At 44.8% G+C, this 21,407-nt stretch overlaps 1 protein-coding gene across 1 annotated transcript in view; it reads right to left on the bottom strand.

The window, feature by feature from the left end:
• SERINC5 (serine incorporator 5) overlaps positions 1-21,407 on the bottom strand; it is a 112,453-nt gene that overhangs the window by 21,521 nt on the left and 69,525 nt on the right. The window contains exons 3-5 of the mRNA XM_068271805.1: positions 11,371-11,549; positions 9,830-9,912; positions 1,760-1,853 (exon numbers count right to left, since the gene is read on the bottom strand). Coding sequence (XP_068127906.1) covers positions 1,760-1,853; positions 9,830-9,912; positions 11,371-11,549 — 356 coding nt within the window. The remainder of the gene's footprint in view (positions 1-1,759; positions 1,854-9,829; positions 9,913-11,370; positions 11,550-21,407) is intronic.

The following is a 21,407-nucleotide window of genomic DNA, read 5'->3' as shown; positions in this document are numbered from 1 at the left end:
TTTAAAGGGGAACTGAAGTAAGAGGTATATGGAGGCTGCCATATTTGTTTCCTTTTAAGCAATACCAGTTGCTTGGCAGCCCTGTTGGTCTAATTATCTGCAGTAGTATCTGAGTAACACCAGAAACAAGCATGCAGCTAGTCTTGTCAGATCTGACTTTAAAGTCTGAAATACCTGATCTGCTGCATGCTTGTTCAGGGGCTATGGCTAATAGTATTAGAGGCAGAGGATCAGCAGGGCTGCCAGGCAACTGGCATTGCTTAAAAGGAAAGAAACATGGCAACCTCCATATACCTCTCTCTTCAGTTCCCCTTTAAAGTGAACCCAAGGTGAAAATAAACTGATGAGATAAACAATTTTATTTCTCATTCTTTTCCTGAAAACAATTTTGTTTAGATCACTTGTGGTTTTATTTTATATTTAAACATTTACAAGGGTAGATTGAATGTTTTGTTGTCTCTGCTCAGTGGCAGCCTATTAACTGTCCCTAAATGAAAATACATGATCTATTGCCCTTTTTCTATCTCCCTCTGCTCTTAGAAGCTGTATTCTGCCAGGGCAACTTTTATGACTGTAATTTGCTCATCAGTGATGTTTACTATATTCCCGTCAAGGTACCGACAAGACAGAAGCTGCCACTTCCACGCCTAGAAATTAACTCTTTCAGGCAGCAAATTAAAACAAGTACAACAGCCTGATTATTCATATGTCCTCGGGTACACTTTAAAATGTGTATAGGCCCGAAGTGTCATTATAATGAATTATTGGTTATCCTCACACTGTAGCATAAAACAAACACATTTTATATTGATGTGAATGCACAAAACTTTCTGCATTGCTAAGGCAGTGAGAACACTTGTCACAGTGTTTTTTCCCTGCAGTTCTCACGTTTCCTGTCATTCTGTGATTGCGTTATCAGATAAGCGATTTTCCGCTTTCGTGTCATGATTTTTCAGATATAGTGGTACATTATAATTGTGAACGTGTGTGCCGTGCAGAAAAAAACAGAAAGCTGTCAAAGATTTCAAATTGCTGTGAAAAACATGGCATACGAAAGACGTGCTATTTCAGAGCGGGTCATAGACTACAGTGCGCATTTTGTCGTGCAACATATACAGGAATCAGATAAGTGTGCTCCCTGCCTAAATAATGCAAGTTTACGATCGTCTGCATACAAAAATGGTATCCTGAATTAGGCCTTTAATTTTACTCTCCCTGGGCTGTGATCATATTTTGTTTTAAAGGATACCCAAAGTGACATGTGACATGATGAGAAAGACATGAGTATGTACAGTGCCTAGCACACTAATAACTAGGCTGTGTTCCTTTTTTTCTTTCTCTGCCTAAAAGAGTTAAATATCAGGAATGTAAGTGGCTGACTCAGTCCTGACTCAAACAGGAAGTGACTACAGTGTGACCCTCACTGATAAGAAATTCCAACTATAAAACACATTCCTAGCTTCTGAGAGCAAGAACGAGGTAAAAGGGGAATTTCTTATCAGTGAGGGTCACACTGTAGTCACTTCCTGTCTGAGTCAGGACTGAGTCAGCCACTTACATACCTGATATTTAACTCTTTCAGACAGAGAAAGGAAAAAAAGGAACACAGCCTAGTTATTAGTGTGCTAGGCACTGTACAAACACATGTCTATCTCATCACGTCACTTCGGGTATCCTTTAAATAAAATCCTAAGCGCCACACCTGCACAGCACAGGTGTCCTTATTACATGAAAAAATGATTTCAGAATGAGTACATACCAATTTTTATTCCACTTATGAGCAAATTCCACCAGTAACATGAGCTGGATAATCAGGAAGAAAAAGCCAAAAAATGCACCAATGTGGCGCCACACTGCAAATAAGAAAATGGCAAAATAAATTGCAATATGTAACACTCAACATAATTCACAACAATAGAGAATAATTTCGACAGCCACGTGTACAATAATTATGATCACAAGGGAAGGTTATTTTTAGCGGTTTTTGTTTTGCTGCCTCTACAGTGAAAGCTCTGACTGGTTACTGTACTTCAGGCACAGGAAAACAGCCGTGCAGTCCCCGGTAGTCAGACTGAAGCTGTTACTACCAGCCTCTATATACCATTTTCTTACATTAACCACACTGCTACAATCCAGTGTGAAGAGGCTTGCAGAGAAACCGATGTATCCTAATTAAGGGCCCATTTCCACTAGCATGCTGTCTTCCGCATCAGTTTTTCTGGTTGCGGATTGCTGCGTTCTTCACGCATTTGTAACGTGGAAATCTGCGCCTGGCTATCAATCATTGTTGGGGAAAAGGAGGCGTGCTGCAGAAATCTGCAACATGCCATCCAAAATGCATCGCATAGGAAAAAATGCATTCAGTGGAAAAGGGCCCATAGGAATACATTGGAGTCAGTTTGGAGTTGGCATCCAGAATTTGCGTGTAGTGAAATGTATACATTTTTGTTCATCATGTTACATTTGTCACTGTATTTACCAGGGCTGTGGAGTCGGAGTCGTGGAGTCGGAGTCGTGGAGTCGGGCAATTTTGGGTGCCTGGAGTCGGAGTCGGGAAAAAATGCACCGACTCCGACTCCTAATGAATTTGTAACTGTAATTAAAATAGAAAATATGATAAAATGTTCTATTTCTCAGATAATAGTCATTAAAAATAATGTATATATACAGTATATATACAGTAATAGCTGTGCTTAGTCCACAAAGATGAAAGAAACCAATCAAAATTAGTTACTTGTGCTGCTTCAATAAAGCAGTCCCCGTATTTTTAAGGTCAGATATACATATCTGATTGTGACTGTATATATGATGTGTACACAGGAATCTCTTATATATACTAAATAACATCTATGCTGTAAGAATAAAGCCTGATGTGTAGCTGTGTCACTAATAGAGATGGTCAACGAGATGGAAATAATTCTGCATTGATGCTGATTTATGCAAATGTAGGCACTCCCTTTGCTGATGAAATAAAATAATTTGATATGTTATTAAAATTTGGTTTGGTGACTACAAATTAAAGGGTAACTGAGACGGATGAAAAGTAAAGTTTTATACATACCTGGGGCTTCCTCCAGCCCCCTTCAGGCTAATCAGTCCCTCACTGTCCTCCACCACCCGGATCTTCTGCTATGAGTCCTGGTAATTCAGCCAGTCAGCGCTGTCCGGCCGCACCCCGCTCCCACAGCCAGGAACATTCTGCACCTGCGCAATAGTGCTGCACAGGTGTAGCATGCTCCTGGCGGCGGAGTGTGTGCATGCGCACTACGCTTGACTGACTCAAGTACCTGGACTCATAGCAGAAGATCCAGGTGGCGGAGGAGGACAACGAGGGACTGATTATCCTGAAGGCGACTGGAGGAAGCCCCAGGTATGTATAAAACTTTAATTTCATCTGTCTCAGGTTTACTTTGTTACACAGTAGTACTATACTCTACATATGCACTCCCCACAGAGCTGCAGGGAATCTACTGAGAATGCTGTGCACATTGAACACAGAGGTGTTGTCTGTTTACAATCTCCTCATTCCCCTGCAGAGTACCTGCACATCATTCTTACATGCACCCACACTTGATAGATGTTCTTTGTTCCGGTTGTACCTTTTACAAGTACTCTTACCAAGGACTTGTTTTAGTCTAAAGGGAATAAATATAGTAGTCTACATATCCTTCTCACTTCAGTTGTCTTGTAAAATTCCTAAGCGTTGGCAGTTAAGAGACGAATTTCATGTTACATACTTTTAATCAACAAAATTGTAATATGCAAATTAGAGGAGTCGGAGTCGTGGAGTCGGAGTCGGAGGAATCCTAAACTGAGGAGTCGGAGTCGGAGTCGGTGGATTTTTGGACCGACTCCACAGCCCTGGTATTTACTATTTCTTCCAAATCTGTATTATGTACCAGTGTCTATATTTTGTATATACCAATGTGTGCATTATTGTACCCCCATGTTTGTACTCTGTACAGCGCCACATAATATGTTGGCGCTTTATAAATCTATAATAATATGAGGAAATGCAGGAGAATGTCTGCTATTGATGATGTCAGAGGGTGTGTAACCTATGTGCCAAAACCCTAACAATGGTAAATTCCTGTCTACTCATATTCAATCTCCCAAGTTTACACAGTATAAAGCTCCATCTAAACCATACAATTTTTTGTGCGATTCGAATCATTTTGCCATTGAAGAACAGTGGCAAAATGAATTGAATCCTCATCGGACATGTTGGATTGAATCGAATCGATGAATTGAATCGAACAAAAAATTATATGGTGTAGATGGGGCTTAAGGTTTCACAAGCAGAGTGTCAGTTTGTAGAAAAATACACTTTGTTATCATCACTAGCACAGAATGTGATTGAACCTCTTAAGGTCCATACACACGGCATACATTTGTCTGTAGTTGTGAGGCAATGACAAACAGACAAGAGACAAAAGCATATTTATGGCAGCGACAATTCGAGTTTGCGACAGTTGTACACACCTAATAGAAACAGTGAAGACACGATGGAAGCCGTCTGCCACAGACTATGTATAGTAGTAGTACTATGGTAGCGACTCTGCTGCCTGTAGGAGACTTTCATGCACACGACAGGACACCAATAGACTAAGTGACGGTGTGTGAGACAAAAGTCACAAGAGATTCACCAGTGTAATCGCTCAAACATGGCTGAGTCTGCAGACAGTCTTTGTCTCTTGCCATGTCCACACAAACGAACCGTCACTCAACACGTGTCTGTAGAGACATTTGTACGCTGTGTGTATGGGCCTTTACATCTGCTATGATAAGAGTAAATGAGGAAGACAACAGCAGCTGTGCACACCACAAGCTGTTACCACACATCAGCTGCTGCACACATGGGAATAAACTCAACGCACAGCATCCATCAGGAACACAAACGGACCCCCAACAGAGGCCATGACCTTCATCGTCAGAGGGTAAAAATATAATATTTCTTGGTTACATTTATTTACATTTTTAGAAAGATGACACATTTTGAACAAATGTTTTCATGTTATTTATAAACTTTGTTTTAAAGTGCAACTAAACACAGAATATCCTCTCTGCTCTAAAAGATTAGCCACAGTATGATAAACTCTATAGACAAACATTTTTTATGGACAAAATCCTAAAAAAACTTAAGTTTATAACATGGTTTAAATTTGCAGGGAGGAGTGAAGTGGTTAAGCCTCAGTGTTTACTGTCGGGAGTGCTCCTGCAGTCTACTCACAGCTGCTGATCAGAACTAGACACTTTGAGCTGACTAAACTAACACAGAAGCACAGAGCAGTGGATTTCTTCAGCAACTATAAGTGGAATAATGACTTTTCATTGTGTTCAGTGCAAGAGTTCTGGTCTGCTTTAAATAGAACACCAGCCAAGTAAAAACACATACCTCCCCCAAACTACCTGATCTGCGGGGCTAGCCAAATCAGGTAGCATTCCTTACGGCTTGTCTCTGTTGCTCCTGTGCCAAGTTTTCGTTTAGTTCCATTTTCAATTTAGGAAAAAAAAATGGCTGCGACTCCGGGGACACAACGCTGCAGCTGGCCTCTCTGCTTCTTATCACAGAGGAGAGGCGCGAAGAGACGGGATAGAGGTGGGGAGATGGGGGGGGGGGGAGCGTAAGAGGCGTTTTGCAGGAATGCCCCTCCTGCAAGAGATGCCCCTTCCCCTAATGGTTTGCCGACAAGTTAAAGGGGCACAGAAAGCGGCACAGGAAAGGCACAGAGGCAGAAAAAATATTTCTGTGTCCCATTTGTATATATAAAAAAAAAACAACACACGGGTACACGTTAACAAAAATATAAATACAGGATACAGTCATGACACTTAAGTTGCAAAGTATGCTGGGTTTTCTGAAAGTGATGTAATATTATCGTGTTTGTAAGCATGATCTCTGGCATAATGTACTGGGGGCACCTACCTATACCTGGCTACCTATACTGGGGGCACCTATACCTGGCTACCTATACTGGGGGCACCTATACCTGGCTACCTATACCTGGCTTTTTATATATGGGGCATCTATACCTGGCTTCTTATACTGGAGGCACCTATACCTGACTACCTATACTGGGGGAACCTATAACTGCTTCCTATACTGGGGCAAACTATACCTGGCATCCTATACTGTGTGCACCTATACCTGCTTCCTATACTAGGGGGACAACTTTACCTATTTCCTACACTGGGGGCACCTATACCTGCCTACCAATACTGGAGGCACCTATACATGGCTACCAATACTGGAGGCACCTATACCTGGCTACCAATACTGGGTGCACCTATACCTGGCTACCAATACTGGAGGCACCTATACTTGGCAACCTATATCGGGGGCACCAATACCTAGCTTCTTATATAGGGGACACCTATACCTGGCTTCTTATACAAGAGGCACCTATACCTGGTGTCCTATACATCCTCACAGGTTTGCTTCAGGCAGCAAAAACTCTAGAACTGGCCCTGTCCATGCTGCACAGAAATGTGGACAGAGGAGCACAACATCAGCACTGTATCTGCACTAACTGGTGAGACCTATGCTTTCTGTGCAAGCTGCTGCGTGTTTATTGCATGTAAATCCCTGCATATTGAGCACTATGCATTTTGATCAAACACTGAAAAGAAAAAAAATTATTCTTAACCACTTAACGACCGCCTAACGCCGATAGGCATCGGCAGGTTGAAGTGGTGTTTCCATAGAAACGGCTGCTCGTTCGTCCGGCCGTTCCATGTCAGTTCACGGAGGGTGTCTCCGTGAACAGCTCTGCGAGCCTCCGATCGCGGCTCGCAGGCTAATTGTAAACACGTGGGGAAGAAATCCCCGCTGTTTACATCAATACGGCACTGCTGCGCAGCAGTGCCGTAAAGGAGATCGCCGCCATCTGATAGGCTAAAGCCTATCAGAGGCGGCGCAGGACGGATCTCCGTCCTGTGCCGCCCAAGGGAAGGAGGGGAAGGAGGGAAGGGCGGAGAGGGCAGAATAGCACTGCGGAGAGGGGCTTTAGGAGCCCCCCCCCCCCCCGCAAAACCCAAACAGCCGGCGGCGATCAGACCCCCCCAGCAGGACATCCCCCTAGTGGGGAAAAAAGAGGCGGAAGTTTGATCGCCCTGGCTCAAACACGATCTGTGCTGTGGGCTGAAGAGCCCACGCAGCACAGATAAGGGGAAAATCCCCTGGTCCTTTATTGACTGATTTAAGATATAGTACTATAGTATGCTATATGTGCTTAAATATGACACTTTCTGATGTAGTAAACTTCTGATATGGTAAACCACTTTGCCTGGTCTCTTGGAGTTTACTATAAAGAGATTCTACTGTATATATTGTTTAATCTCTGTATCAAGCAACTCTACTAATTATGGCGCAAATCAGGGTGTCTTTATTTATGATGTGGCACTGAGCGCAAATCAGGGTGTCTATATTTATGAGAGGTCTGTACATACCTCTCTAATCGCCTCCTCCTGCCCCGCTCATTTCTAAATACAGCAGTAACACACATTTACACGGACACCATAAAGTAACAAAAGTAGCTCCGACCTAAAATACACTCACTTAAAGCGGTTTAAAACTGACAATTATCATATTTGCTTTTGTGTACAAGTATTAATATTCATTTAGATATTATAACTTCACAAAGTTCAGTTAATTTACTTTGAAAGCTGCCTGTGCATTTTATTTATAACTGTTGTCATTCTGTTTTAAAGCCAATGGGTGCCGGTAAAAAAAAGAAAAAGTCAGATACTCACCTAAGGAGAGGGAAGGCTCGGTCCTAATGAGCCTTCCCTCTCCTCTCCCGGTGCCCTCTCCCGGTGCCCTCGGTGCTGCGCTGGCTCCCCCGCCGTCTGATCCGGCTGCCCTGGTGTCTCCCGCCCCTTCCCCGGGGCCTGCGTGTGGGGGGCGGGGCCTGGCGGACGCGCCGGGTGAGCTATTGGGCGCGCCCGTCGTGTCTGCCTGCTCCGCCCCTCCGCTCGCATTGGCCCTGGTGTGAGGGCGGGAGATGCCGTACCCGCGGCCCAATTGGTCGGCGGCCTGCACATAGACGCAGCGTAGCCCACGGAAGGACACGCCTCCTGAAGAAGCCGGCAGAGTCCGGCGAAATCGATCGAGGACGCAGTCCTCCACCATGAGGTCCTCCCCTCCATGCCTCCATGCTGCCTAACCAGGTGCTGTATCCTCCTCTCCACACCTCCAGCATCAGAAACTCGGCTAGTCTTTCCAGGCTTCGCCATAGCAAGTCAACACTGGTGGATACAGTAAGAGCCCTCAGGGCACCTCAGCTGCACACGCTGTTTGCATAGAGACACTGTTAATACTGCCATGCATCTTGTCTGCTTTTGCTTGATGAACTGCCAGCACTGGATGTGCCTTGCTGTTGCTTCAACCTGATTCATGCTGATATGCCACCTGATGTGCCTGTTTGCAAAGGTTCTTAGGAATTACACTGCATGTGCTATGCCATGCTATAACATAGGACTGTGCTTTGCTACATCAACATGCTATACTGAGGTGACCTGCTAACCTGATGGGACGCTGAGTACTCTACCTGTTTTGCTGGATGACTATATGCATGGTCCTCATATAATATAGGAGGCTACAGGATATGAAGAAATTATTGTGTATTGGATGAATGTTCTGGAATTTATTTTTTGAACTGCTTATGGTATCTTCGATTCTCCGCATGTGAGAGACTCAGTAATATTTTTCCACATCAGGATTTTGATCTATTTTTGCAGGGCTGCGCAGCCATTAATACGTGTGCACACGATCCTTTTGCTTAGGAGGGGGAGAGCATTGGGGACGCCTGGGTGGGTACATGCATGGATGGGGTGGGGGATGGGCTACATGGTGGGATTTTATCTTGCAGTTTTTAATAATGAGCATATGTTTGAATAAAGCTTTGTATTTTTGAATAAGACTGATTTGTATTCAGTCAGGTCTCACTCCTCCTTTACCCTATCTCATAGTTTGTGCTATTTATAACTGTTGTCATTCTGTTTTAAAGCCAATGGGTACCGGTAAAAAAAAATAAAAAAGTCAGATACTCACCTAAGGAGAGGGAAGGCTCGGTCCGAATGAGCCTTCCCTCTCCTCTCCCGGTGCCCTCGGTGCTGTGTTGGCTCCCCCGTTCGCGTTCGCCGCCGCAGGGACTTCGGAGGTCTTCAGGAGCACTCGGGCTTCCGAAGACGGGCCGCTCCATACTACGTACGCGCGAGCGCGTCATAGAGGGCGCTCGCGCATGCGTAGTATGGAGCGGCCGCGTCATCGGGAGCCCGAGTGCTCCCGAAAGCTCCCTTCGGCATGCGGAAGTGGCAGTATTTGACCGAACTGGTCGAATACTGCCACGGGGGATCCTGCGCGGGACCGGGCACCGGGAGAGGAGAGGGAAGGCTCATTAGGACCGAGCCTTCCCTCTCCTTAGGTGAGTATCTGACTTTTTTTTTTTTACCGGTAAACATTCACTTTAAATGCTGGCAGCAGTCATTTCTGATCTGTTTTTCACTTCGGCACTCATCTCATCTCAGTCCTGCACAGCCAGGGAATGTTTACATAAATGTATCAAGTAAAGAATGTGTACACAAGATAAGATTATAAGCAGTTGGGATGAGGGTTCTCCCTGCAGAAGAAAGAGTCAGCCCTGTGATGTAACCCTTTGAATGCTGTTTTACTAAAAAAAAACAAAAAAAAAAACTTTGTGTTAGTATGCTATATGCTGTAAATAATCTTTTAGAGCAAAGAAGAAATTCTGGGTTACGGGTATATTCCGCTTTAACCGATGTGAAATGTTAATTGAACCGCATTAAAAACAAGTTTACAAGACGTTACCTAGAAGGAAAGTGTCCTGGTCAGGAATGAAGAAGGCTCCGGAGCACATTCCTACCAAAACCAAAAACTTGACGAACCAGAAGCTGCAAATATAAAACATTACATCATACGGCAGGAATGTGTCAGGTGTACAATACAGTCATTCTCTGGGGACGTAAGAAAGACAAAACTATATTGTGTGGCTACATTAAGTTCTACAAGTGCTCAGTAAGTGCTGACTAAACTGACATCATAAATGACATGCAGGTAACTGGACGCAGCAGCATGCATGTTCACACAGAAACACCCCGACAGTCCTGAACCTAAAACACTGAAACAGCACTCTGTCCTCAAATGAGTTCTACCCTTCTTCAAGTACAGTAGACTATTCCTTTTACCAGTTCCAAATTGCCTGGCAGCTTTGCTGATCTGTTTGGCTGTAGTAGTGTCTGAATATGAATAACACCAGAAACATGCTTGTTCAGGGGCTATGGCTGAAAGTATTAGAAGCAGAGGATAACACTGCAGCATTCTGTAATATTTGCAGTACGTATACAAATTACACTTTGCATTTTAAACTATGAAACAGTGCAGAGATAAAGGCCCTTTAAAACCCCTCTGCTCAGAGAGCTCAGAGAAGCTCTTTTGCATAGAAAACCACGGAATTTTCGTAACTCTTCCTGTACTGGAAACAATATGAGACTCATATCTGTGCTACTAATGTTCTATTTCTTAGCTGTACTACACATATAATTCATTATATCATAAGGTTATTTTAACTTCAGATTCCTTTAAAGAAAAACTCCGACCAAGAATTGAACTTTATCCCAATCAGTAGCTGATACCCCCTTTTTACATGAGAAATCTATTCCTTTTCACAAACAGACCATCAGGGGGCGCTGTATGGCTGATATTGTGGTGAAACCCCTCCCCCAAAGAAATTCTGAGTACGTACTCTTGGCAGTTTCCTGTCTGTGGACCCTGTTGCATTGTGGGAAATAGCCATTTACAGCTGTTTCCAACTGCCAAAGCAGCAGCTACATGACCTGCCAGCAGTAAAAATGTCACCATGTGATAAATGTCAGAATATAAATCAGGGAGAGAAAAGATTTTACAATGGGAAAACACTGACTAAATCATTTATACATAATTATTGTAAAAATAAAGCACTTTTTTATTACATTATTTTTACTGGAGTTCCTCTAAACTGGCAACTCATAATTGCTGTAGGCCATACTGTGTCAGTCTTGGTTCACACTTGACCTGGACCATGTGCGGCCAGTGGGAGCTCGCAGTGTAGCGTCCGCTCTGATGGTCTGCTGTGGTCCGGCTGGAGCCCGGGATAAGTGTGTTACCCCCATAGGCTACACGGGGAATACATCCGCCTTCCCTGGATTATCACAAACTGCACAGAGGTGCGCCCCGCTCACCACAACGGATCCCGCTGATCTGTTACAGAGTGACAAGTGTGGACGGCTCCCATATGTAAAATAAGAGCCGTTACGCAGTGAGCAGAGAGCGGCAGAATAGCCCAGTTACAGAGCATGCTGTGCAGCACTTACCCATTGTGGATAGCAGCCCGACAGCCTTTGCTGTTCTTGATGTTGATAGTGAGGATGCAGAGAATAAAAAAGAAGCAGGCCATGCCGAAGCACACTCTGTACACAGCGGAGTACCCCACAAGCTTCTCACAGTTCTCTCCCGCCTTCAGGTGCTGACAGATATCTTCATAGAAGGGAATCTAACAAGGAAACACATGGCAGGTCAGCATGCAGAGCAGACACAGCAGGACAATACTGGCAATAGAGGCATTGTTACAACATTACAATGTAATACATTATTCAGGATACCCAATATTGCGTTAATTATTCTAGTTTTAGAATCATAAATGCTTCCTATACCTATATATAGCTGGATACTGGTATCTAACTCCGCCTTCCCAGTGATGTCACAGCCTAGGCAACGATGTCACACTGTATTCTACCCCAGTGCACTCTGGGAGACCAGGTGTTGTTTCTGCTCACTTAAAGGACAACTGGGGTGAGAAGAATATGTAGGCAGCCATGTGTATTTCCTTTTAAACAATACCAGTTGCCTGGCAGCCTTTCTAATCTATTTGGCTGCAGTAATGTTTGCGACAGCAATTAGCGATTGAATGTTTGGGCAACCTTGTTAATCGTCATGATTTTCCTGTATAAATCGTTGGTTGTTACAATTAAAAATGTTAGTTAAATTTATCAAATAGGAGACACACACAGTGATATTTGAGAAGTGAAATTAGGTTTATTGAATTTACAGAAAGTGTGCAATAATTGTTTAAATAAAATTAGGCAGGTGCATAAATTTGGGCAACTCAAATTGGCTTGGTAAGCTCAATGACCCCTGACCTACATACACAGGTGAATCCAATTATGAGAAAGAGTATTTAAGGCATCCAATAGTAAGTTTCCCTCCTTTATTAATTTTCTCTAAAGTGTAGCAACATGGAGGTCTCAAAACAACTTCAAATGACCTGAAGACAAAGATTGTTCACCATCATGGTTTAGGGGAAGGATACTGAAAGCTGTCTCAGAGATTTCAGCTGTCTGTTTCCACAGTTAGAAACATATTGAGGAAATGGAAGACCACTGGCTCAGTTCAAGTTAAGGCTCAAAGTGGCAGAACAAGAAAAATCTCGGATAGAAAGAAGCAACGAATGGTGAGAACAGTCAGAGTCAACCCACAGACCAGCATCAAAGACCTACAACATCATCTTGCTGCAGATGGAGTCACTGTGCATCGTTTAACCATTTGTTGCACTTTACACAAGGAGATGCTGTATGCGAGAGTGATGCAGAGGAAGTATTTTCTCCACCCTCCGCACAAACAGAGAGCGCTAACCACTATGCCACCGTGCTGTACCGTTTAGTGTATATATCATCAGAGTGAAAAAAGATTTTACAATGGGCAAACACTGACAAAAGATTATAACATAACACATGATGCGATTTTACAGCACTGTTACATTGCAATCCTATCACAAAGCAACATGCATAGTGTGAAAGGCCCCCTATCCCCACTAAACAACAGTTAGGGATATTTTCCACTAAAAGAGCTTGGCTGCAATTTGCTTATGGTTAGCAGGGAAAAAAAATATATCACTGGCAGGCCGAGATGTACATTACAGAAACCAATAGGCAGGGCCGGATTTAGGCCAAGGCCTCCTAGGCCATGGCCTAGGGCACCATAGGAGGAAGGGCACCAAAGCAACAGGCTAAACTGGTGCAGCATTTGCAAGCTTGCTGCAATGCAGGGAGATCAGACAAGTGCCTGACACGATACTCTGCTGCCAGCGTCCTCTGCAGCAGCCACCTTGCTCTCTGTGCACGTTTGCATTGTGGCCGGCGGCTATGGACGTGGGCAGCATTGAAGACGGAAAGGAAGAGGAAGCTTCTGCACTGGAGACTGGTGGAGAAATGAGTTATGGCTGCTGGGGTGTGAAGGCAGCTAGCTACCTATAGTGAAAGGGTGTGGGGGGGTGGAAAAAGGAAAGATTAAGGGAGTCATCTGGCTACTTATACTGGAGTAAAAGGGCGGAGGAGTCATCTGGTTACGTATACTAGAGGGAAGGGGGAGGTGTCATCTGGCTACCTATACTGGAGGGGAAGGGGAGGAGTCATCTGGCTACCTATACTGGGGGGCATTAGGCTACCTATACTAGAGGGAAGGTGGAGGGGTCATCTTGCTACCTATACTGAAGGGGGGCGGCTGGTGACAGTGGCCTAGGGCGGTAAAGAGTACAAATTTGGCCCTGACTATAGGCACAGATGTTGTGCACCCTACACTTGACTCTCTGCAAACCTACAAAGTCCCACTGAACCGCACCGCAAGCGTGCTGGCTGGCACCGCTGTCATTTCTCCCTTACTTCCATACCTGGTGTAGGAAGCCACAGGGTGTACCTTAGCATTAGGTAGCCTGAGGTGCCCCTGACTGAAGGGAGATCTAGTCAGTGGAATGCCAGGTGCTGGGTGAGTAAGCTCTCATTTAAACTATCATCAGGACTCTGCATAGGGAAGGAGGGAGGGAGGCTCTAGAGGAGTGAGCCGCCTTTCCATCATCAGGCGCCTGTAGGCATGTGCCTACAGTGCTTTACCGTAAATCCGGCCTTGATCACAGGCTTTCAACTCTGTGCATTGCCATTTTTTTGCAACTAAAAACATAAGAAAACACATTTTTTTCCTAGGTAATCCAGTAAAAATCACAAAGCACAATCAGACACAAAAACACAAAAGGCTGAGAATCGCAGAAAAACCGCTGAGGGTCTCATGGCATAAAATTGTGATCAAATCGCACTGCGTTTGCATTTTTTTCAGTGGAAAACAGCCCTTAGTGATGTCAACCGTGTGATGTTCTCTATAAAGCATGATGACAAATGCGTAATCACTGTATCCATGCATCATAATACTTCTAATTATTATAATGATATTTCATCCTCCTTTGCAAAGAGAGGACAACTTGTGTTGTTGAAATGTGAAATACCATCATTTGGAAAAGTTTGAAATCAGCTGAGAAATAAACTTATAAGAGAACATTAGTACCTGGGAAGAAGAAATAACCTTGACATCTACATGTGTCCATTACTGGAGATATCTGTGAGAAATGTACAGAGTAAGGCCTGGGATCCACTACATATTGTTAATCGCTGTCGCAATTGCTCTGCGTTTTTGCTGGCGTTTTGCATAGTGATTTCTGGTGCTTTTACATTTTTCTGGATAATAAAACTGATACAAAATCAATGAACCGCAATGCTCCTATACGTAAAGAGGAACTGTAGTGAAAAGAACATAAATAAAATTGCATTTTTTTTTTACAATATTAATTTATAGATTATTTAGGGGCTGAGCCCACTAACGCAGTTGAGCGCAGTTGTATGCAGTTGTGTCCGCTTTTCAGCATCTGTAACATTGATGTGTTTCTGAAAAGCCAGCACAATTGCGTTAGTGGGCTCAGGCCAGTGTTTGGCCATTGTAAAATCTTTCCTCTCCCTGATTTACATTCTGAAATGTATCACTGGTGGTGACCTCTTTAGTTCTGCCAGGTGATCTGTACAGAATGTTTGTTACTGAGAGTTCTATGAACAGATGAAGATACTTCTTGTTTGCCAGTTGGAAAAAGCTGTTATTTCCCACAATGCAACAAAGTTCAAAGACAGCAAACTGTCAGGACCATGGTCATGACATCACACTGTGGGAGGGGTTTCACCCCAATATCAACCAGACAGACCTCCCCTGAGGTTCTATTCGGGAAAAGGTGAAGATTTCTTGTGGGAAAGGGGGTATCAGCTACTGATTGGGATGATGTTCAATCCTGGGTTAAAGTCCCTCTTTAACATTGAATTGCAAATGTTGAAAAATGCTGTAGGACCCGCGATTGGCCCAATCACAATTGCTGCAGTGGGTACACCTGCATGCACTTTCATTGGCATAGCCCTTTTTGTGATCCCAAATTGCAGCTGAAATCACTCCAGTGGGCCTCTAGCCTAACATAACTGCTCATCTCTCATTGCCATGCTTCTGCCTGCCAACTATGCAGCCCAGTCACCTGGAAGGAGTTTGTAGTAGCACAGCATAAGCAGAGGAGCTGTTCCAAGTTATGCTACGTACGCACATGCGACAACGATCGTTCGTTGAGAACGACGAACGAACTTTTAATTGATGAAAGAACGACCTACGTAAAGTTAGTTTTAAAAGGTGTGTAACGATCTGATCGTTAGAACGAACGTTACATCACGTAAAGCAACTATTACGCCTGCGCATAAAAATGAGAAGTTTCACAGAGAAATAGTGAAATGCGCATGTCAAGCCTAGTACGAACGACCCTTTCCAACGATGTACTACTTTTGCAAACGATCGTCGTTGGTTAAAATCCGCCGAGACAGAACTTTCTTTTGTAGCGATTTGGCTCGTTCGTCGTTTGCCTTAATAGTCGGTGGTTCGTTTTTTGTAACGATCGTCGTTGGTAAAGATCGGGGAACGATCGTTACAAACGACTATGGTCGCATGTGTGTACGCACCTTAAGAGGACCCCACCTTGCTTGTGGTTGTTAGACAAATGATCTCCCGTTCTATTTTACTAATACAGCTTACCAAAGCCAGATTCTCCAGCCAGTCCTCCTATAATTCCCCCGCAGGGATGTGCACATTCTAAAGCAAAGCACAGCAATAAAGAGCTGCCAGTTCAGGACACAATCCAATGTTATATTGGCAATCAGAACCTATTCTGGCTGTACGTCCGCTAAATCTAAAGGAATAGTCATAAATGTGGATTCAATAAGAGCAGAGTTTAGGTTTATCTGAGGATAATGAAGCACTGAGCACTTCCAAACCGTCTCTGCTCACTGCATTGGCCTCACACTTTCCATCTGATGGTATTACAGGATAAACTGCACATTGTGGCCGAGACAAGTATGTATGAGAGAGAGAGAAAGGAGGGAGAGGGAGAGGGAGAAAGGAGAGAGAGAGAGAGAGAGAGAGAGAGAGAGAGAGAGAGAGAGAGAGGAGAGAGAGAGAGAGAGAAGAGGGGGGGGGGGGTGAGGGGGAGGAAAGCGATCTGAGGGGAAGAGAGAGAGAGGAGAGAGGGAGAGATAGAGAGGGGTGAGAGAGATCAGAGGGGAAGAGAGAGAGAGAGAGAGAAGAGATAGAGAGGAGAGAGGAGAGAGGGGGAGAGAGAGAGAAGGGAGGAAAGAGATCAGAGGAGTAGAGAGAAAGAGAAGAGATAGAGAGGAGGGAGAGAGGAGGAGAGAGAGAGAGAGAGAGAGAGAGAGAGAGAGAGAGAGAGAGAGAGAGAGAGAGAGAGAGAGAGAGAGAGCGCTTGTGTGTATTTTTTCACTAAATTGTGAACATTTCTCGGGGGAAAAAAAACGTAGTTTACACTACAAAGTTGAATTCATGTGAGAAGTGTAACGATTGTGGAATTCTTTCCGTGGTTAGCGCCCATTACGCGCGCTGACACTGCGGAAATCCTCCACAAGCGTATAATTTGAGAGAACCCAGCAAAAGGTGCAATGCACCTGTAGAGGGAAATTCCTGTCGGCAGATGGAGCTGTGGAGTTCAGAGGAACAGCTCCTCTGCCCTGCCACTGACACCAGATAGGAATTGTATGAAGGGAAGAACACTGGGCAAGGTAGCCCTTAAAAAGAGAGCGAAGCGACAGAGGGTATGTGTGTCCACCAATCTAGTCGCCACCCAGCGACGACGGACACACAACCATGAAGAGCAGGTGAGAAGGCAATCGCAGGAGATGGCGATTGCTAACACCGACACAAGACAGAATAAGCACAGATAGGAATGTATGTGTGTGCACCAATCTAGTCGCCAACCTGCGACAAAGGACACACAACAGAGGAAACCGAGTGAGAACGCAATCGCCTGAGAAGCGATTGCGAATGAGAATGAGCAAAGGGACAGATTGTATGTGTGTGCACCAATCTAGTCGCCAACCCGCGACGGTGCATACACAACAGCAGATATGAAGTAGGAACGCAATCGCGAGAGAGGCGATCGCCAGAGGTGACACAAGGCTACAGCAAGGCAGAGCACGAGAGCAGCAAAGGCACAGCAAATCATACAACGAGAAGATAAGGAAAATAACAAACGCTAACTAAACGCAAACACCGCACTCATTGGCAACAGCGAACACGTTTGCAGCGCGGTCTCCGCGTGTTAAAGTGGATCCGAGATGAACTTTTACTCATTGCATAATTGTGTTCCTTTCCTATTGTTTATAGGGCATTCCTCAAGCCAAATACGTTTTTGTTTTGTTTTAATACCCTAATTTCCTATAAACTAAACAAGCCACACCCACAGCTTCTCCAGAGTGCCTTGGCGCTTGCAAGGGATTGTGGGATTTCAGTCTGGGCAGGTGAAAAAGGTGTTACTAGCTATAGATTTCAGAGGCAGAGTTTTCACAATCTGAGAGCTGCAGTGCAGATACAGATCAGTTGCCTGTGTAATGGAGGAGATAAGAGTGGAGTTTTCACAGAATATGCAGATTAGCATGCCTAGATACAGATAAGCTTGCCTGTGTGTGTAATTGTGTAATAGTGACAAGCAGAAAACATGTCTGCTCCCATTGTATCACAGGAAAAAATATTAATATACGGTTGAAGCTGTTTGAAGATAGATTTGCTGTGTAAACTATCTAAACTTTAGATAAGATATATAGACCGGTTGCTTGTTATATTTAGTTTTTCATCTCGGATCCGCTTTAAGCACAACAGAGACAAGCACGCCTAACTAACCAACACAAGACAGACACACTTGCTACACGGTTGCCTTACCGCAGGTACCAGCAGGCGTAGACAGACATACAGACGAACAACAGGAATGAGTCACACAGGAACCACTGCTCTTACTGTCAGAGCCAGTGCGAACCAAGTACGAGAAAGATCCACTGCTCTTCCGTCAGAGCAGTGTGATCCAAGCACACAACAGACAGAAGGAGTAACCAGAAGCGACCGTAGCTAAGGTTAGCTCCAAGATACAGACCACAAGAATCCACCGCCTCTAACGCTAGGGCGAGTGCGATCCAGACAGACAGAACGATTTCCTGTCGACCGCCGCCGGCGACAGGACAATCACAAGACAGAAGGAGTTACCGGTAGCAACCGCTGCCCCGGCCTACACTCCCAGACAGAACAAGGCAAACAGATAATACAGTCCTAATTGCTCCTAACAAGGATGCCTAGCGCAGTCCCAAGAATTACTCTAAGCTACTCTTAAACAATCCAACAGAGAAGACTGACACTCCAGGAGTGTGTTAACAAACCGTTATGACCAGCGAAGCCTTCTGGTCAGCAGAAGCCTTATATAGTGCCAGCCCACAAAGGAGACAGCTGGGCAATTTGCATGTATGCAAATCCCTCAGCAAAGCAACTCTGCAAGTTGCAATATGAAGCCAGGTCTCTTCTCCAGAGACCTGCATCTCTCAGACATAAGGAATGGTCAAACAGCTGGCTGCCTGCGCAGCCAGCTGAGCGGATCATTACAAGAAGAAGACTTACCTGTCTCTTTTTAATTCATGTGTTCTTTCTAAGATTTACTGGTAATACAATACTTTGTGGCCTGCACTGCAGGTTAGCAGTGTTGTTCTGTTATTTCCTCAGTGTGCAGCAAAGCATTTAATGCTTTCCAAAGACACTTTACATGTAACGACCATTAAACAAATCAATTACAGTGGTTGGACTATTTCTATACAACTGCCACCTAAAGATCCGGGAGGGTCCAAATGCAAAAAGTAGTCGACACCACCTAAAAGCTTTTTTTATGTTGAAGATTACATTCTCATGTCACAAATAACACCAGCTGCAGCTAAGTAGGTGCTGTTTACAACCTCTGTATTTCTAATGACCTGAGACATGTGCTGAGCTCTGACAATCCATTCCAAAGACTTGCTAAACTAGATTCCTTATCTGATAAAAACACTCTCTGAAGTTAGTGCAATAACAGGACTTATTTCATCTCTGCAGAAAAATGATAGGACTTCCCTTCTGCTCTTCCTGTGTACAACAAGCTGGCAGATGAGATAACCCTCTACTGATACTTAGTTCATCTCAACAGACATACAACAGCAAACATATTTACTATTCAAAAGGCCTCAATCCTTCAGGACGGTTCTAAGGCCCAGATTTACCTCACAGGAGCCTATAGGCATAGATGTCCGGACACCTTAGACTTTGCTTTCCATTAAACTACAAACCCCCACCAAACTGCACCACATGTGCTGGCTGGACCAGCTGTCACTTCTACCTTACTTCTACTTCGCCCATCATAGGTAGCTACAGGTACGAGGTACCCCTTAGTTTTAGGTAACGAAAAGTACCCTCAGTATTAAGTAGCTAGAGGTGCCCTCAAGTATTAGGTAGCAAGAGGAACCTCAGTTTTAAAGTCAATGGGAACCGTGTGTGGAAAAAAAAAAAGGCAGATACTTACCTATGAAGAGGTCCTATAGAGCCTTCCTGCTCCTCTTCTGGTGCTCTCAGAGCAGCGCTGTCCCCAGGAGCAGTATTTGACCAATTTGGTCAAGTACTGCTTGCTCCGCTGGTGAAGGAGGCTTCGGAAAGTCTTCGGGCCGCTCCATACTGCGCACGTGCGAGCACCCTTTTTTACACACTTGTGCGTGCGCAGTATGGAGTCACCTGTCTTCAGGAGAACTCATCTCCCCGAAGACTTCCGAAGTCCTAGGCAGGGAGTTCAAACACGGGAGCCAGCGCTGCACTGAGGGAACCGGGAGAGGAGCTGGAAGGCTCTATGGGACCCAGAGCCTTCCATCTCCTTAGGTAAGTATCTGGCTTTAAATTATTTAACAGACGGTTTCCAGTGACTTTAAGTGGCTGGAGGTGCCCCTGACTGAAGGGAGATCTTGTCAGTGGAATGCAAAGAGCAGTATGCCTAACCTCACTGTCATTATAGGGTGGGAGGGAGAGAGGTACTCAGGGAGTGAGCCGCCGTTCTGTCGTCAAGTGCCTGTAGGCACGTGCCTACAGTGCCTTATGGTAAATCCGGCCATGCTGGTTTTACACTAGCAACCTGGGTTTTCATCTGATCTCACCGCACCACTAAAAACAGGCTTTGGAGATACTGGCAATAATACGCGGTAATGTAAGTTTTGGCAACAAGCCAAACTATAAGTGAGGTTCTCTAGCGTTCACTACCAGTGGCCGAAATACGAATTGCAAGAAAGTGTATTGAAAAAAATATGCTTCCACACATGCGCACCACAACGCGAATCAGTTTAAGGTATCTGCGGCACCACCGACTTGCATGACTTCCGGTTAACACGTTGCCGCGGATGTTGACCTACAGCGCGCTGAAGCTTTCGCATCAGAAGCAATACCTCCGGCACAATGCATCAGATATGAAACGTCCCTTAAACTTTCATTGCTTTAGCGTTACCCTGCGGTAAAAAGGGTAACGCAACGCAATGAAAACACGCTAGTGTGAAAGTGGCCTGAAGTGTGCTTGAGAGAGGGGGAATTAAAATATAAACTTACCATCATTATATATAAGCTCTTCAGACACCTCTAAGCTCCTTATTGCATCCGCCTACCTATCTCTTGCCGCTGTAGCAGTGGGGTAACTACAATTCATGCCCCCCCCAGCGAAACTCTGATGCCCCTCCCCCAATGTGCACATGCCCTCCTTTGGTGACCCTCACAGCCTGAGGGCCCATCTCACAAGGGTCAGAAAACAAGTGTGGCCATCATGATCTTCACACCCATAACTAGTGTAGCCACAAAAACACCTGATGTGAAGGATGGCTCCCTGTATAGGAGGAAGGGCAGGTTAGTAGTTGGGGCCCCCCACAGCTCTGGGCCTCCCTGTGATTGCAGGGGCTGCTCCCCTCTCGATACGCCCCTGCATTGTAGCACCGTTTTCCAGCATATCTTGTCTACTCCTCCCGCACCCTCGCATATTGTAATCCTGCACAGCAGTCCAGGCCATGCACGGTTCAGAAACTGCAGATGCCGGGAATGCTTCTTGTGGTGGATGCTTAACAGTCCGGGCGCAAAAGGAGCCTGGAGATCTTATATTTAACATCTGGGCAAGTGTATTTTTAGG

The sequence above is a fragment of the Hyperolius riggenbachi genome, chromosome 1 (genome assembly GCF_040937935.1).
Source record: "Hyperolius riggenbachi isolate aHypRig1 chromosome 1, aHypRig1.pri, whole genome shotgun sequence".
In the NCBI taxonomy this organism is placed as follows: domain Eukaryota; kingdom Metazoa; phylum Chordata; class Amphibia; order Anura; family Hyperoliidae; genus Hyperolius; species Hyperolius riggenbachi.
This window is presented reverse-complemented; position numbering and strand designations above follow the sequence as displayed.